The sequence below is a fragment of the Melospiza melodia genome, chromosome Z, assembly GCF_035770615.1.
Source record: "Melospiza melodia melodia isolate bMelMel2 chromosome Z, bMelMel2.pri, whole genome shotgun sequence".
NCBI lineage: Eukaryota > Metazoa > Chordata > Aves > Passeriformes > Passerellidae > Melospiza > Melospiza melodia.
In genome coordinates this window covers 67,067,828-67,082,846 of record NC_086226.1, presented here as the reverse complement: position 1 = coordinate 67,082,846, position 15,019 = coordinate 67,067,828, and the positions used below count along the sequence as shown (strand labels likewise).

At 41.8% G+C, this 15,019-nt stretch overlaps 2 protein-coding genes across 2 annotated transcripts in view; one reads left to right on the top strand and one right to left on the bottom strand.

Moving 5' to 3' along the window:
- The window catches only part of MOB3B (MOB kinase activator 3B), an 85,585-nt gene extending 71,451 nt beyond the window's left edge, over nucleotides 1-14,134 (bottom strand). The window contains exon 1 of the mRNA XM_063180064.1: nucleotides 13,986-14,134. The gene's annotated coding sequence lies outside the window, so the exon portion shown is untranslated. The remainder of the gene's footprint in view (nucleotides 1-13,985) is intronic.
- IFNK (interferon kappa) lies at nucleotides 6,401-6,967 on the top strand. The gene has a single exon (XM_063180764.1). It carries the CDS (start codon nucleotides 6,401-6,403, stop codon nucleotides 6,965-6,967), a length of 567 nt encoding a protein of 188 aa, XP_063036834.1.
- Nucleotides 14,135-15,019: the final 885 nt, after the last annotated feature.

Genomic DNA, 15,019 nt, shown 5'->3' with positions numbered 1-15,019 from the left:
TTTTTTTTTCTTCTTTTTTCTGCACTATTCATAATGCTTCCATTAGACAATCTTAACAAATAGCCTGGGTAAAACTGTATAATGCTCCCAAGACATGTACTAACTAGATATATCTACTTTGTAAAGAAAAATATAGTTAAAATACAGGAAAACTAAGAAACTTTGAACCTAGACAAATTCATTTAGGTGAATTCAGATATGGGATCTCAGTTCCATTCAGCTGGCACCTAGTCCTCTGTACCAGACCTTCACCTTTATCCTCTGGATTTTGTTTTCACCTCCCATATGAGCCATAAAATGTTGATATTGTCATCTGCTTTGGTGCAAAATGGGATCCTCAGTCCAAAAGTTCTTTATCCTTCACTGAAACATAACAGGTTACGTAAGCATAACTACAAGACATTTTGATGCTCACATTTGTCACAGACATCTGTGACAGACAGATTTTTAAAATTATTATTATTGTTGTTGTTGTTGAGAAAAACAAACCACAAAAAGAAGCAACCAAAAAAAATCCAAACCAAACAACCATATTCTATCTCACTAGACAAAAAAAACGGTTCTTTCAGCAAATCTTGGTTCATCCACCAGACTTCAGAGTAGTGTTTAGGAGGCAAGAACACAATGAAATGCAAAATCCTGAAGCACTAAAAGTAAAGCAGATGCATAGCTTCTGACTCAGTCATTCAAACCCACTTTTCTCATTCCCACAAGAAAAGTATTTTCTTATGTACCGGAAGAGGTAAGGAAAGAGCCAGTGTGAGGTGCTTGGTCACAGGGTGGCTGGTTTGCACTACAGGAAAGAATGTGTTTATCTCCCTCCTCTGTTTTCAGGAAAGAAGAGTTCTGATTTAGAAGATGGTAATCTCCATGTGGATCCTCAGATGTCCCCAAATTAGGGAGGCTATGCATAATATTAGGTAGACACATAATATTAGGTAGACACATAGGATTTGCACCAGTTTGATTAGAGACTCCATCAAATCCTCTCCAGCTACTCTGAGAAGCAATTGTCCTGACTTGTCCTTAGACAAGCTACACAAAGCAAACAGGTCACTGATCCCTAACCTTGACCTGAACTTTCTTACACAGGATATTCTCCTCTTCATCATTTACAATCACTCCATACTGCTTAATCTCCACTTGGAATTTTTATTTTTTTTCCTACAACAATCAAATATTTCATGGGTTTCCTATGAAATGACAATGGAAGGAAAAGAGGTATGAGAGTGTATAAACAGAATAGAACCACTTAACAGTGAATTAGATCCACTTTGTTACGCAGCACTAAGCTGCTTCTCATGTTACTTTAGTAGATGAAAGGACTGGCCCTTATTTGATTTAAATCAATGCTCCATTTAATGCAATAGATCCATACACATGTACACAAAATTAAAATTAAAAACACATCTGTGGCAAATCAATGTGCTAAATCTACCACAGTCCTCCTGATTCTCTTTTCAGTCTTTCAAACACAAAGACATCCCTACCACATATTTCATTCATAAACTAACTTCTCTGAAGACCTCTGTGTGTAGATAATTTGTGACAATACCACAACGTAACTACAGCCTTAGCATCAGCAGAATCAAAACAAGAATAATTGTGGGAGAGTTCTTATATTTCTAGGATACTACTGCGTAACTACTGAAGTCATTCACTGGTTTGCTAAAAGAAACTGCTTATCCATAGCAATTTTTCACTCAGTCATACTATAATAGATGCTTCCAAGCATCAATAGGATTTATTTTTCCTTTATAAAAATACTTTCTTTCATTGTGGAAATCCTTCACTGCTTGCATCTGTCATGGTTTAACCCCAGCTGGTGACCAAGAACCACACAGTCACTCACTCACTCACTCCTCCCCCTTCCCCAGTGGGAAGGGAAACCTGAAAGAAAAGTAAAACACATTGGTTTAAGTAAAAACAGTTTAATAAATGACACATAATGTAATATTATCATCATCATCATCATCACAATGATAAACAACAACAACCACAAAAATAGTGATAAAGAGGAATAAAACCCAAAAAAGATAAGTGATACACAATACAATTGCTCATCACCTACTGGCCAGAGAAAGATCCGCAGCTCCTGTACAACTCCCCCCAGTTAATACACTGGGCATGATGTTCTCTGGTGTGGAATATCCCTTTGATCAGTTCAGGTCAGCTGTCTTCGCTGGGCTCCCTTCCAACTTCATCTGCACTTGTTCATTGGCAGAACACAGGAAACATCAGTTCTAATGGCTACAGCCAAATCACTAATGTTTCATCTACACTACCCTCCTGCTGAATCTAAAACACATCGTGCAATTACGAAAAAAATAAATCCTATTCCAAATGAAATCAGGACAACATAAAATATTTCTGAACTTATACAATACCCATATTCTTTTTCAAATATTCCTGTAATTATGCAGACTGAATAACATAAAGGTAAATCACTTTTGTTCACCATTAGAATTAGCAATCCATAAAGATTCCCACAAGAAGAAAAGCAAATCTGCCTGCTGAATAGTTCGTAATTTTTGCTTATCTTAATTGTTATTCAGTCTTTGTTTTCAACCACCAGTGACTTCCTATATTGTGATTATAGGAATGAGTTCAAAAGGTGGTACTGCGCTAGAGGAAGTCAGTGATACATAGAAACATGGCACTTTGCTAATGCATATTCAGGAACCAACCAAGCACTTCAATTTCAAGCCACAGGGCTTAGTGGCACTTTCTTAGAAGTGTCATTATCAAAGGCTCAGATTGATTCAAACACTTAGAATTCATCCAGTGGTGCCTACCTGCAGTCCTACTACAGCCTGGCCCAAAGACCTGATAGTCAGAGAAGTACATCAGCCAGACCCTCGGAGAAAAACTTCTGCCTTACACCAGCTGGAGTAGTCCTGAAGATGGGACATTTTCCTACCAACACAAGTGAATTCAGTCTTCTTGAGAGCTTGTATTCACAAGAGTGATATTCAGGTATTAGAAAGATTATTTACTTGCTCATAGAATAGTCTTGTTAAGGTTTAGGGCTTGTCATGCTTCAATGATCACAGACCTAGCAGGAGGTTAGCAGAGCTGGGGGAGAATGATGCACCACTGAGAGTAGACACAAAGAATGCAGAATTTATAGGCCACAAGGTCATCTGGCAGAACTCCCAAGATAAGAAAGTAAAAAAGGCAACACTTCAACAGGGTAAAGGGTAATTCTGGCAAGGGAAAATAACAACCATGGACTCAAGAAACACACTAACTCAAGGAAGAGAAAGAGGGAGTGAGCAGACTAATTAGCAAAAGAAGCAAGGGAATAATTAAACCAAGAGAAGACAGAACACTAATTAATAGCAGAATTATGTAACTTGTAACAAATGAACATTAATGTCTTTGTTTGCTAAAATGTAGAAACAGTAAAAAGCTTTGATAGTCTGTGTGCTGGGTTTGCGGGTTTGTCACCCAGCACCCCTTTCTAGCAGAACTCTAAATAAATCAAGTACCCGAGCTTTGTGTGTGGATCAGCCTCTTGTATTAACAGGTGAAAGAACCCATTTTGGGACAACAATCTAGGTGATCCAAATGGGAACTATAAAGCCTTGCCTTGCCTGGATCACCTTGCTGCTACCAGCAAAGGAGAATCAGATCAAATAGAATTTGCACCAGTTTGGAGACTCCGTCAAATCCTCTACCAGCATCGAGGTGGTGAGCAACTCAAAGGTAAAACACTCCAGAGATATTTGAACAAGGGCAAAAGTGATGTGAATTTCTAGACTGGTGAGTATCAAATTTCATTTTGTTGTAACTGATCAGTCCGAGCAGTCCTGGGCTGACCAGCGGGATTGGTAGTTGAAAACTTCAAGCTCTGTGTAAATTGGATAAGGAAGATTTGGAACAGTGACTATCACTGTACACAACATAAATAGTGTGTGAAAGAGAGGAGGTGTCCTCCTATCTTTGCTGACACAAGGTCAGGGCACTGTGTAAATATCAACAGGACATCAGAACTGGGAAATAAATAAATAAATGCCTAGGCATTAAAATTGTTACAGACAAAACTGTGTGATTGAAGAGAGGGCTTTTCCTTTCTCTGACAACAAGGAGTTGGAGCAGAGAGTACAAAATTATTTGTATTAGAGGTCTGGAACCTAAGGATAATGGAACTGGGCAATTGAATATTGGCAAACTAGTCCAACAATTCTACCCTGTAGCTGTTGGGTTTTTAGTTTGAAAAGCTGGAGTAAGCTGGGGGAGATCCAATGACTAAAGACAAAATGCATACATACTGTAAGCAGTAGTGGACACCTTATAAATTGGTGAATGGGGAAAATGGATTTTTGTGGTTTTATTTTAGAATTGGTGTTTTGTTGCTGACTTGGTAAATGGGATAAGTTTTGGTTTATGCTGATGCTTTTATGACATTGTATAGAGACCCAGGTATTCAGAAAAAGTATATGTTGGGAGGAGATATGCTGATGTCATGTACTAAGGCAAAGGTCGTGTGTTGCAGCGGGGATAAGGCAGAAGATGCGTGAATGTTAGTTCCCTCCTTTTCCCACCATATAACATAGGAGTGGAGATGGATGAAGAGAATATGGATCAATATAAAGAACATATAAGAAGTATGGATTTTAGTCCTTTTGCTGGCCAGACTCAGGGAAATAAGCAAGCAGGGATACAGCAACTTTAAAAAAAGCGGCAGGGGTCTGCCAGGTTTTATACATGTCCTTTCTTATATTTCATAATGGTCAAATTGGAAGTGATCTGTTGGTTTCAGCTTTTGAAAACTGTTAACCTAACAGTTAGGTTACCCTAGCTGGGGTCATACTTAGGCTAGATTGATTACCATGTTACTGTGGAAAGAAAAGAGACTGGCATTACAAAGGTGAAAGAAACATGATAGCCCCAAGCAAGGGGCTTGGGGCCTGAAAGGCCCCTACTTCCCCTGCACAAATACACACACACACTCTTCTGGCCTAAATCAATGTGATATTTGTAGGCAGTAAGGGTCACTGAAAACATGGAAACATTATGATGCTGGAGAATTTTTTTACAATGAATGAGGGGACCAGGGGAACATATCAAGGAACCCCCAGGAGACCCTGTAGTTTCAGGAAGACCAGAGGAAAAAAAAAGAAATTTTTATAAATAGCAGAGACACATATTGAGTAAAAACTATCTGTAAGGGCTAAGGGAAGCTACAGCTTCTGATTTTTGGGGCAGCTTTATGGCCATTCCTGCAACTCACAGAGTAGCCAATTGGAGACATTAAACTCACTCGTGAGTTTCTATATGCCAGAATGTTGCTGTCTTTTCTAGGATGAGATTTATTATGCAAGTTAAATGCTTGAATCAGAAGGCTCTATACATCTCACAAGGTAAGGCACAGAAGGCTTAAATCTGTTTACTAGTGACCCAGACCCCAGAGGAACAAGAGAGTCAGAAGGAATAGGATTTAAGAGCAATAAACCAAATAACTGTGGACAATTACTGATGTGACTGGTTTGGATTTAAAAGACGTTTTCTTCTGCATTTCAGTGGATGAGCAGATCCAGACTCTCTCACAAACCAGGTGAAAGAACCCACTTTGAGACAATGGGAGGAGGCTTCAGAACAAGAATTTTCCTACTCTGAAATGTAACGCATTCCCCTTTTTTAGGTAAAAGCATGCTTTCCTTAATGGATTTAAAAATTGAGGCTGATTCATCAAGTGATGGAGTAGAACAAAGTTTCTCTGAACAGTGAACTATCAGAGATTTTGGAGAAAACAGCATCAGTCTCAAGAGTTGTATATACTTCTTTTTTTTTGCCAGTATAGTCATAGCAACATGTGCCCCTAGTGATTCAATGCTTGTGTCAACAAAAAGGTTATTTTGCTAATAAAATTTAAGCCATTGCCCAAACAAAACAATTTATCCTACTAAAAAGATATTTGTTCTTAAATCAATAAAATTACATCTTGCTTTGGTTGCATATCTGTTAGCCAGGGATGTGATTATCTTTTACTGTCTTTGCCAACTTAAGCATAAAAGTAAAATTTTTCAAGCAGGATCACCAATTCTAGTAAGAATATAAGAAGATGAAATGTTCTTGCCACATTCTAACCTGCTAATCTGCCAATATCCTGTGAATCACTGGATTGACTGATTTACTCATTTTTCAATTAAATACAGCAGAAATGAGCAAAACCTTTGCAACCGTGTGAAACTGAAATAAACAGTAAACCTTGGCAGGACCATAGTTGTTAGAAAGAGCAACTCCCACACAGTGAGTAATACCCAGTGTGTTGTACAGATGAAATAAATTGAGAGATGTGAAAGAGAAGCATGAAAGCAAGATAAGACAACCAAGAAACTGCAAGCTTACAGATCTGCAAAAAGGAAAGGAAAATAGTGCTGACTGCTTCATCAGCATGACCATTATGGTTCAGAGAAGTTTACTGCAAATTTGCATGATAATGGCATTGTACATCAAAATCTCACGTTCAGTTTGTCTTTTCCAAGGAAACAAAGTGAACTACCATATCATGAACTTTCTGTGGAAAATGGGTGGTTATTTTCCCCAGCAATGTCTCAGCGAAACAACTGATTTCAGATTCCCTGTAGAGATTATCAAGGTCACAGAGAAGAACATCATAAGGATCATCTATGAATTTCTTCAACACATCTTCCAACTATTTAGCAAAAATGTTCCTGTTGATGTTTGGAATACAAGCAAGATTGAGAGCTTCCAAAATGGAATTCATCATCAAATTGAAGAACTGGAGACATGTTTGTCAGAAGAACAATCAAAAGCAAGAAACAGTTTTCAAACATGGATCCTAAAAAGCTCGACATATAGCATAAAAAAGTACTTTCAAAGAATCACCAATTTCTTAAAAGATAAGCAATACAGCCATTGTTCCTGGGAAGCAGTTCAAATGGAACTGAGAACATGTCACAGAATTTTTGACAGTCTTTTGAAAAAAAAAACTACATAAAGAGGTAAAATCTTCTATGTTTTGTTTCTTTTTTAATAATACAATAATTTCCTTCATCTTGATATGTTTTTCATATCCACATTTTAATAATTTTCAAATTGACAGTTGGGACTTGGTTTCAAAAAACATTCAGTGCTCTAAGTTAAACATGTAGAGTACTCAAATGAAAGAGCATTTGGTATCATTGCTTCTGTAGGTCTTTAAAAATACAAGTGGATATTGCTCCCGTATTGTTTCTCTGCACTATTTTAAAAAGGTTTTGTAGTCCTTCCACATAAAATAACAGCTGATTTACAACCTGAAAAATTTACATACATTACTGCATAGATTTTTTATTTGCAGTACTTTCACTCAGGAAAAAAGTATGAGATGCAGACATGCATAAGGAAGATGGACCTTCCTGTAGTCTTATGCATTATGAAGATCTTATTTTACAAAACAAATGAGAATTTAAGATGACCAAGACATCTTTAAACTCAAAAAATAATGACAGGTCCTCCCAAACAAGAAAAGTCAATTACCAGCTTTGATCTTTATTTTTCAAATATAATTGTCTCCATACCCTATGGAGATATATTTATAGATATGAAATATACATATATGAAATAAATACACATGAACTATATATTTATATTTTATATATATAGACAGATTTATATATATAGCTTTCTATATATATACAGCATATTGAATAACTATAGCATAGAATTTCAGGACATGTTGATTCACAACACTATGTAAAATATGTATGCATTCAATGTGCTTCAAGTTCATAAGCAGAAAAAATTAATCTGAAAAGAACTACTGTATGAACACATACTAACAAATTTCTTCCATCCCTCTTCCATCTTTCTTTCCTTCATTCAGGCAGAATCAAGCAGTACTTCAAATTATCATCTTCATCAGTTTAACCTTTACTCAAGATACCTTGAATACCCTATGGTCTCTATATCACTCCCTACTCATTTGAAAACTGGACGACCTCTAACATGGATTTTTTCCACCTCAGATTTCATATACCTTCAAGTATATCTCATTTCTCATGTATTTTCATCATAAATTGAATATGTCAAACTTGAATGTAAGAAGGAGTTAAAATATGTCCATGACTTCTGGAACTGGAGAAGAAAAAGGGATTATTTTGACAAAAAAATGTATGTACTGTTACCATTACCTGCAGATTATTGAGATTTTGCTAAGAAGTTTAATCGCTGGATTGTAACTTGGGTTGCCTTCCTTTTTCTTAATTCAAATGAAATAGATATTTAAAAATCCCTTCTCACTTGGGGGGGAGGGGGGCAGGGGGGGGAGGAAAACTGATTCTGCATACAGCTATTGCAATGGATTGGTATAATTCCTTATTCCAGGAATGCAACAACAGGGTATTTGCAACTGCCTAATTTTAGGCATCCAAATTAGACTGGGCTAGGGACTTCAGGCCACTCACTCCCCTCTCATATGCTCCTTCTTTACATAGACAGGGAGGAAAGAATGAGCTTCAGACTCCTGAATATAATTCTGCTTTCAATCACCAACAGGAGAGCTCAGTTCTTAACTGGTTGTATGGGAACATAAGACAAGTTTGGCACATAGATAATGTAACATTCCCAACTTTATTAGTCAGTCTGTTTTATTAATTTAAACACTCTGCAACTATGTTGACACTGAAGTGATGTTTGATGTCTGCAAAATATGTTCAAGTACACTTAACTCTGATTTTTTTTTCCTTAATTTGCTGCTTTTAATGTGTGATTACTGTGGGGAATTAATGTAAACCAATTTTGGATACCAAACTCAAGGAAGTTGACAAACTGAAGGCTGTGACCTTGAGGTTTCCCTACACATAATGTATCAGGCAAGATGACATAAGGTTGTATGAATGTACCTATGTTTATATTTTACTTTCTTTGCTCTGCTCTATACTTAGATTCCAGTCTCTAAAAAGCCAAGAGTCAGCACAGACTTCAGCAGCTATGACTAGTAACAACCCTGCACAACCTAGTGGATTCTAACTGGATTCTATCAGTTCTCCATAGAATCACAGCATGTTTTCGTTAGGTAATGACAGCACCTTGACCTAAAAAGAGCTCATCCCTGGACAGCATGGAAACATTAACTTCCTCCATCTGCTCTTCTGGGGAGGAACCTCAATGAACAGAATAAAGATATGCCTACTAACTCATGCATTCCTCATTGTCAATTGTGACTCACACTTCCAAAATGCAGACTGCCTGGGCTTTTTTGAAAGAGGGGAAGAGAGACCTCATCAGATCATAATTTGGGGTATCCAGGTGAGCTTACCTAACTGACATCAGCTAAGCTTTTATAGGGAACACAGCTATTTAAGAACTGCCCGTGCTAGCTCTCTGTAAAAAATCTGTGCTTTCACAAGTTACAGTGAACTGTATCTTATAGAAGAAAAAAGAAGTAACTGTAATCAATACTATTTTCACATTTCTCACCTGGATTTCAGTCTTAACCCTCCTTGAGGAAACAATATGCAACTTTCTACTCCTGTGAAAAGAACTGTATTTTCTGAAACTGAATATGGTCTTCTACTATTTAAAGTCAAATAGCTAAGTATTGCCTTTTTTTTCTTTAAATGAGTACTTAAAAATTAAGTACTGAACATTCTCATGAAAAATTCTAGACTAATGCTGTTACACATAACTCTTACAATTAAACTTTTTGTAACTTTCTATCATTGCTGTAACTGGAGATCAAAAGAAACAAAACCATGTCTGTTTGTTGAGGTTTTTTTAGTGTATTGGCTTCAACATATCTGTGAATAGACACCACTTCAATGTCTATCTTCATCAAGCACTCTAATACATGGCGGTGGGTACAAGAACAAAGAGGGAGTGGGGGGAGGGAGGGAGACACTAAAATGGGAAAGTGAAAATAATTACTAATTATTAAAACTAGTAAAAATTTCAAAGCCACTTAAAATTTCGTTTAAGAAAAAAAAAAAAAAAAAAAAAAAAGAGACTAAATTTCAAGATCTTCTTTATTTTTTTTTCCTGGCTAAAAGAAGAAAAAGTTAAAGCTCCTAGCATTTGTACTGTATTATACTGATCAATGAAAGGTTGGATTACTTTGAAATACAGACAGCTGTGAGCTGGAAAAGATAAACTGCAGTTCTGCTGAGAGGAAGAGCTGAAGTAAGGAATGAATAACCAAAGGGCAAGAAATCAGCTCCCCTCACATCTTTTCAGTTTCAGGACACTGGAAGTGCCACCCAAGTCAGTGCCTGGTATGAGGGCTCATGAGGCTGCTTTAAACACCTGCTCAGCACCCTCTCCAGAGGGTGCATTCTTCTATCTGCTAGAACTTGCTTTGAAACTTTAGAGTGGCATAATTTTTTTTTTCATTTTTTCTATACCCAAACAAAAATCCAAGATCCAAAACTAATGCTCGTTACAGTGGAAAGAGAGTTATCTTTAAGACAGAAAAGGACATCTATTACCAACCACCTGGATATACTGCATGCTATTATCCACAGAATTCACTATATTCTTTCTAGATTAAAAACCTACACCTTTTGTCAGCATAAGGGTATGTTGAATCTTCAAAATGAAAAAAATATTTTATTTTTTATTTGATTATATTGGTGTGGTAAGCAAATGCCCTCAACAGCAGAAGCAGCAGATGTCTTAGATTAAAAGTGATGACAGACTTCCTAGACCAAACAGTTCTTGGAAACTCTTGGCCAAAGAGCCCCCTGCTGTTAAAAAGTGTGGTCCCATTAAGCTACTTGATTAGGCTAAGTCCCCTGTTTTTCTTCCAGGGGAAATCAAACAACAGTGATGGTTCACAAGATCAGATGACCCAGTTTTACATTCTTTCTTCCTTCCTTTCCCTCTTTCCAATCTCACATTCTTGTCCTGCTTTAATACTTGTTGAACCTTTTCCTGAGCCCACCAGAAAAACAAAAAATTATACAAAATAACCAAACAAATAAAATCCATAGTTTTGTTCAAAGTTAAAGCTTTAAAATCAGAGAAGAAGACCCACTGCATATGAGAACTAGCACGAAAGAGAAAGGGGAGTGTTGCAGCAAGACTGGGTAACAAGAACAGTGAGCAAAACCTCCTCTGCTTTTCTTGTCTGGTCCAAATGACTTTAAAAGAACCTCTCAGTTACACCACATATAATTGATCTTCAGCTGTATCTGCAGGTCCTCCGTAAGTATTTCTCCTTTAATATACTAATACGCTAATTACCCATCACTACAACCTTAGTGGAATAGCACAGTATAGTTTCTCTGGAAATAAATTTACTTCTGCAGTGCTTAGCTTAAAATTCCAGTTCTAGCTGACTCATTTTAGGTTTCTCTCTCCATCTTATCTGGACAGTTCTTGCCTAAGTCAGAAAAGGCTCACAAGAGGCTCAAAGACATTAATCTATCTGTCAATGGTGCCAAAGCCTCTAATTCTGAGATAATACCCTAAAACAGAAGACTGAAAATAGCATTGGGTTTTGCCTAAAAAATTCCATCTGAAATCTCAGTTTACCTAACTAGTGATAAAGACTAAATATTAAACAAAGATGAGCACCATGTTTGTCCTATAAAATTTTTAAACCACTGCTATTCCAAATTACTCTGTGGTCCTTGTTCCCAGGGCACTAGGACCTCTCTGTTTCTCTCAGTTTCTGTTCCAAAACACAAATACCTTCCCCAGGGGCCTAACGATTCCAGGTACTTTGCTGGCAGTTAATAAAGAATATTTTTCAGGAGAGAAACACCAGCAAAGAAACTGAAGTGATCTGGTCCAGTCCCAAGTCTCACATCACTCGCTAATGCGTTCTAAGCAGCATCAGCTACTACACCAACACAACAGCAAACTGCATAAAATCATCACTGCAAGAGGCTTGATGACAAGCAACATCCTGCCATTCTGCACCCACCTCCTTTTCTCTTTTAGCACTTTCTGGATTTCAGTATTGCTTGACTGTACTCTATCTTGTGCTCCTTTTCTTTCTACCATACAGTCCACTTTCAGAATGTGCATATTGTCTGTTTAAAAAACATCAGTTTCCTCCTTCTGGTGTTTTTTTTTTTTTTAATTTTGTTTTGGTGGTTTTTGGGGGTTTTTATTTTGTCTTGGGGTTTTTGTTTTTTGTTTGTTTGGTTTTGTTTTTTGGTGGTTTTTTTTGGTTTTGTTTTGTTTTTTGTTTGTTTGTTTTTGTTGTTGTTGTTCTTATGTTTGGGGGTTTTTGGTTGTTTTTGTGTTCCCGGAATGCTCCTTTCTGTGTGCCATGGAGCAGGGAAGCACAACCTGTTCACAGGTCACAATTACTGGTCCACTCAGAGACTTGTGCAAATCTTTAATAACATGCTTTGCTGTGGAAAAGCAGGAAACAGGCTCTCCTCTACCTACTGCAGTGCAACCAGCACATAAATTGTCCAGTTAGGTATGTCCAAAACATTGTCTTACAAGTATCTCCTATTAAATACAATTTATATCTGTGTGTAAAATACAACTAAAAATCTCGGAGAACAGAGGCAATCCTGATGCCTATATAAAAAGTTGCTGAAATTTAGGCAGGGCTGGGAAGAGTCCTCAAACACCTTTATCCTTCAGACCACCATACAGCTATTCAATCAGAATATTTTATCTATGAAAGCTGTCCACAACCAATCCCAGAACAGGCTGATTTGACCATCAAATGGGAGCAAGAAGGCTTCTACATCTTCAAATGCCGGCTGGCAGCAGTCTTGCCAGAAGACAGATGATCTGCAGGGTCGATCACCTTCAAGCAGGACTCTCCAGGAGCCTTTGCCTGCGCTTGCACTGCAGTTCTCTTTTAAGCCAACAGCGGGTACCTCTAGGGCGCGTGAGTCCTTGCACCGGCAATTAAGAATTTTTCTGTAACAAGCCCTGGGTCCGTCTCTGAGACAGCAGCTGTCAGACTGTCACACTGCGACTGCAAAGACTTGCAGGGATTTCAAATACTGTGTTCCACTAGGGAACAAGAAGTTTAACACAAATCATTTTTCCTTGAGAAACCCTGCAAACTGAAAGCAAAATCCAGCACCCCGAGCCTGTGTCTTCACAACAGACCTGGCAGATCAGCTGCACGGCACGTTTCTTGAGACACTAACTTCGCACACAGCATTAAAGCAAGGGCAGCAAAACTGCCCTTTTTAAGAGGCTGTGTCTCAGCATTTGCCACGGAAGACGACAAGCTCCTGCCTGAGACTCCCACCCCTCTGCTCAACACGGTTACAACAGGACCAGCACGCAGGGCTCCGGACCTCGCCTCCCTGCGCCAGAGCACGGCGCGGAGAGGCGGCGGGAGCTCTGCGCCAGCCCAGCCCGGCCCGGCCCCGCTCGTCGCCCCGCGCTGGGCACCCGCCGAGGGCAGCAGGTCCACAGAGCCCGCGGCTCCCGCGCAGCAGCGAGCCGGCTCCTGAAGCTCTGGAGGAAGGACACAGAGACCTACCTCTGAAAGACGGGATGGGGAAAAGGGAAACGAACAAATAAACTAAACAGATAACGCACACCCCCTCTCCTCCCAAGGAAAAAAAAAAAAAAAAAGAAAATAAGAAAAAAGAAATAAAGAAAAAAGAACAGTAAAAGGAAAGAGGAGCACTTGGGAAAGCGCACCTTCGTGCGGGCTGCAGCCCAGCCGCTGCTGCTCGGAGCGGAGCGCGCTCACCAGCACCATCCCATCCTCCCAGGCAGCGCCCACCACCTGTCGTTCCGGCCGGCACCAGGGGCACGTTCCGCCCCCGCCCGCGCTCGCCTCAGGAGAAGGCCCGGGGGCGCCAGGGCAGCGCGGCCGCGGGGCAGCAGGAGCCCCACCCCGCGGGGCCAGCACCGGCCGAGCCCCAAAGCACGGCGGTCCCCGCGGGCTCGGAGGAGGTGAGCAAGGCTGTCACCCCCCGCTTGGACCGAGCGCAGCGGGGAGCGGGCGAGCCGCTCCCGCACCACGAACGCGTCCCGCTCACGACGGAAAGTTTGTGGGCGGCGGGACCGACCCTCCACCCTCTCGTGCGCCGGCCCAGCCTTACCTCCCATCCCTCTGGGCGCCGCCGCTCCTTCAGGTGCCTTCCTCGCCTGAGGGCCGGGAAAAGAACGCAACAGCCTGGTTTGGCTCCCCCGCGTATAGTCGAGTCGGCTCGGCTCGGCTCGGCTCGGCTCGGCTCGGCTCGGCTCGGCTCGGCTCGGCTCGGCTCGGCTCGGCTCGGCTCGGCTCGGCTCGGCTCGGCTCGGCTCGGCTCGGCTCGGCTCGGCGCCCGTCCCGCCCCCCCGAGCGCCACCCCCGACGGCCCCGGGCCCCCGCGCAGCCCTGCCGCGGCGGAGGGCGCCCCCTGGCGGGCATTGCGCCCCTGCCCGTGCGCGGCGTGACCCGGGCCCAGCGCGCCCCGCGGCCCCAGCACACGCTGCCCCAGCACACACTGCCCGGGCCCAGCACACACTGCCCCAGCACACACTGCCCGGGCCCAGCACACACTGCCCGGGCCCAGCACACACTGCCCCAGCACACACTGCCCGGGCCCAGCACACACTGCCCCAGCACACACTGCCCCAGCCCCAGCACACACTGCCCGGGCCCAGCACACACTGCCCGGCCCCAGCACACACTGCCCGGCCCCAGCACACACTGCCCCAGCACACACTGCCCCAGCCCCAGCACACACTGCCCGGCCCCAGCACACACTGCCCGGCCCCAGCACACACTGCCCGGCCCCAGCACACACTGCCCGCGCCCAGCACACACTGCCCGGCCCCAGCACACACTGCCCGGCCCCAGCACACACTGCCCCAGCACACACTGCCCCTGCCCCAGCACACACTGCCCGCGCCCAGCACACACTGCCCGGGCCCAGCACACACTGCCCGTGCCCAGCACACACTGCCCCAGCACACACTGCCCCTGCCCCAGCACACACTGCCCGGCCCCAGCACACACTGCCCGCGCCCAGCACACACTGCCCGGCCCCAGCACACACTGCCCGCGCCCAGCACACACTGCCCCTGCCCCAGCACACACTGCCCGGGCCCAGCACACACTGCCCCAGCACACACTGCCCCAGCACACACT

Excerpts from the sequence above, each read along its gene's own strand:
- IFNK (XM_063180764.1), top strand. The coding sequence starts at position 6,401 with ATGACCATTATGGTTCAGAGAAGTTTACTGCAAATTTGCATGATAATG.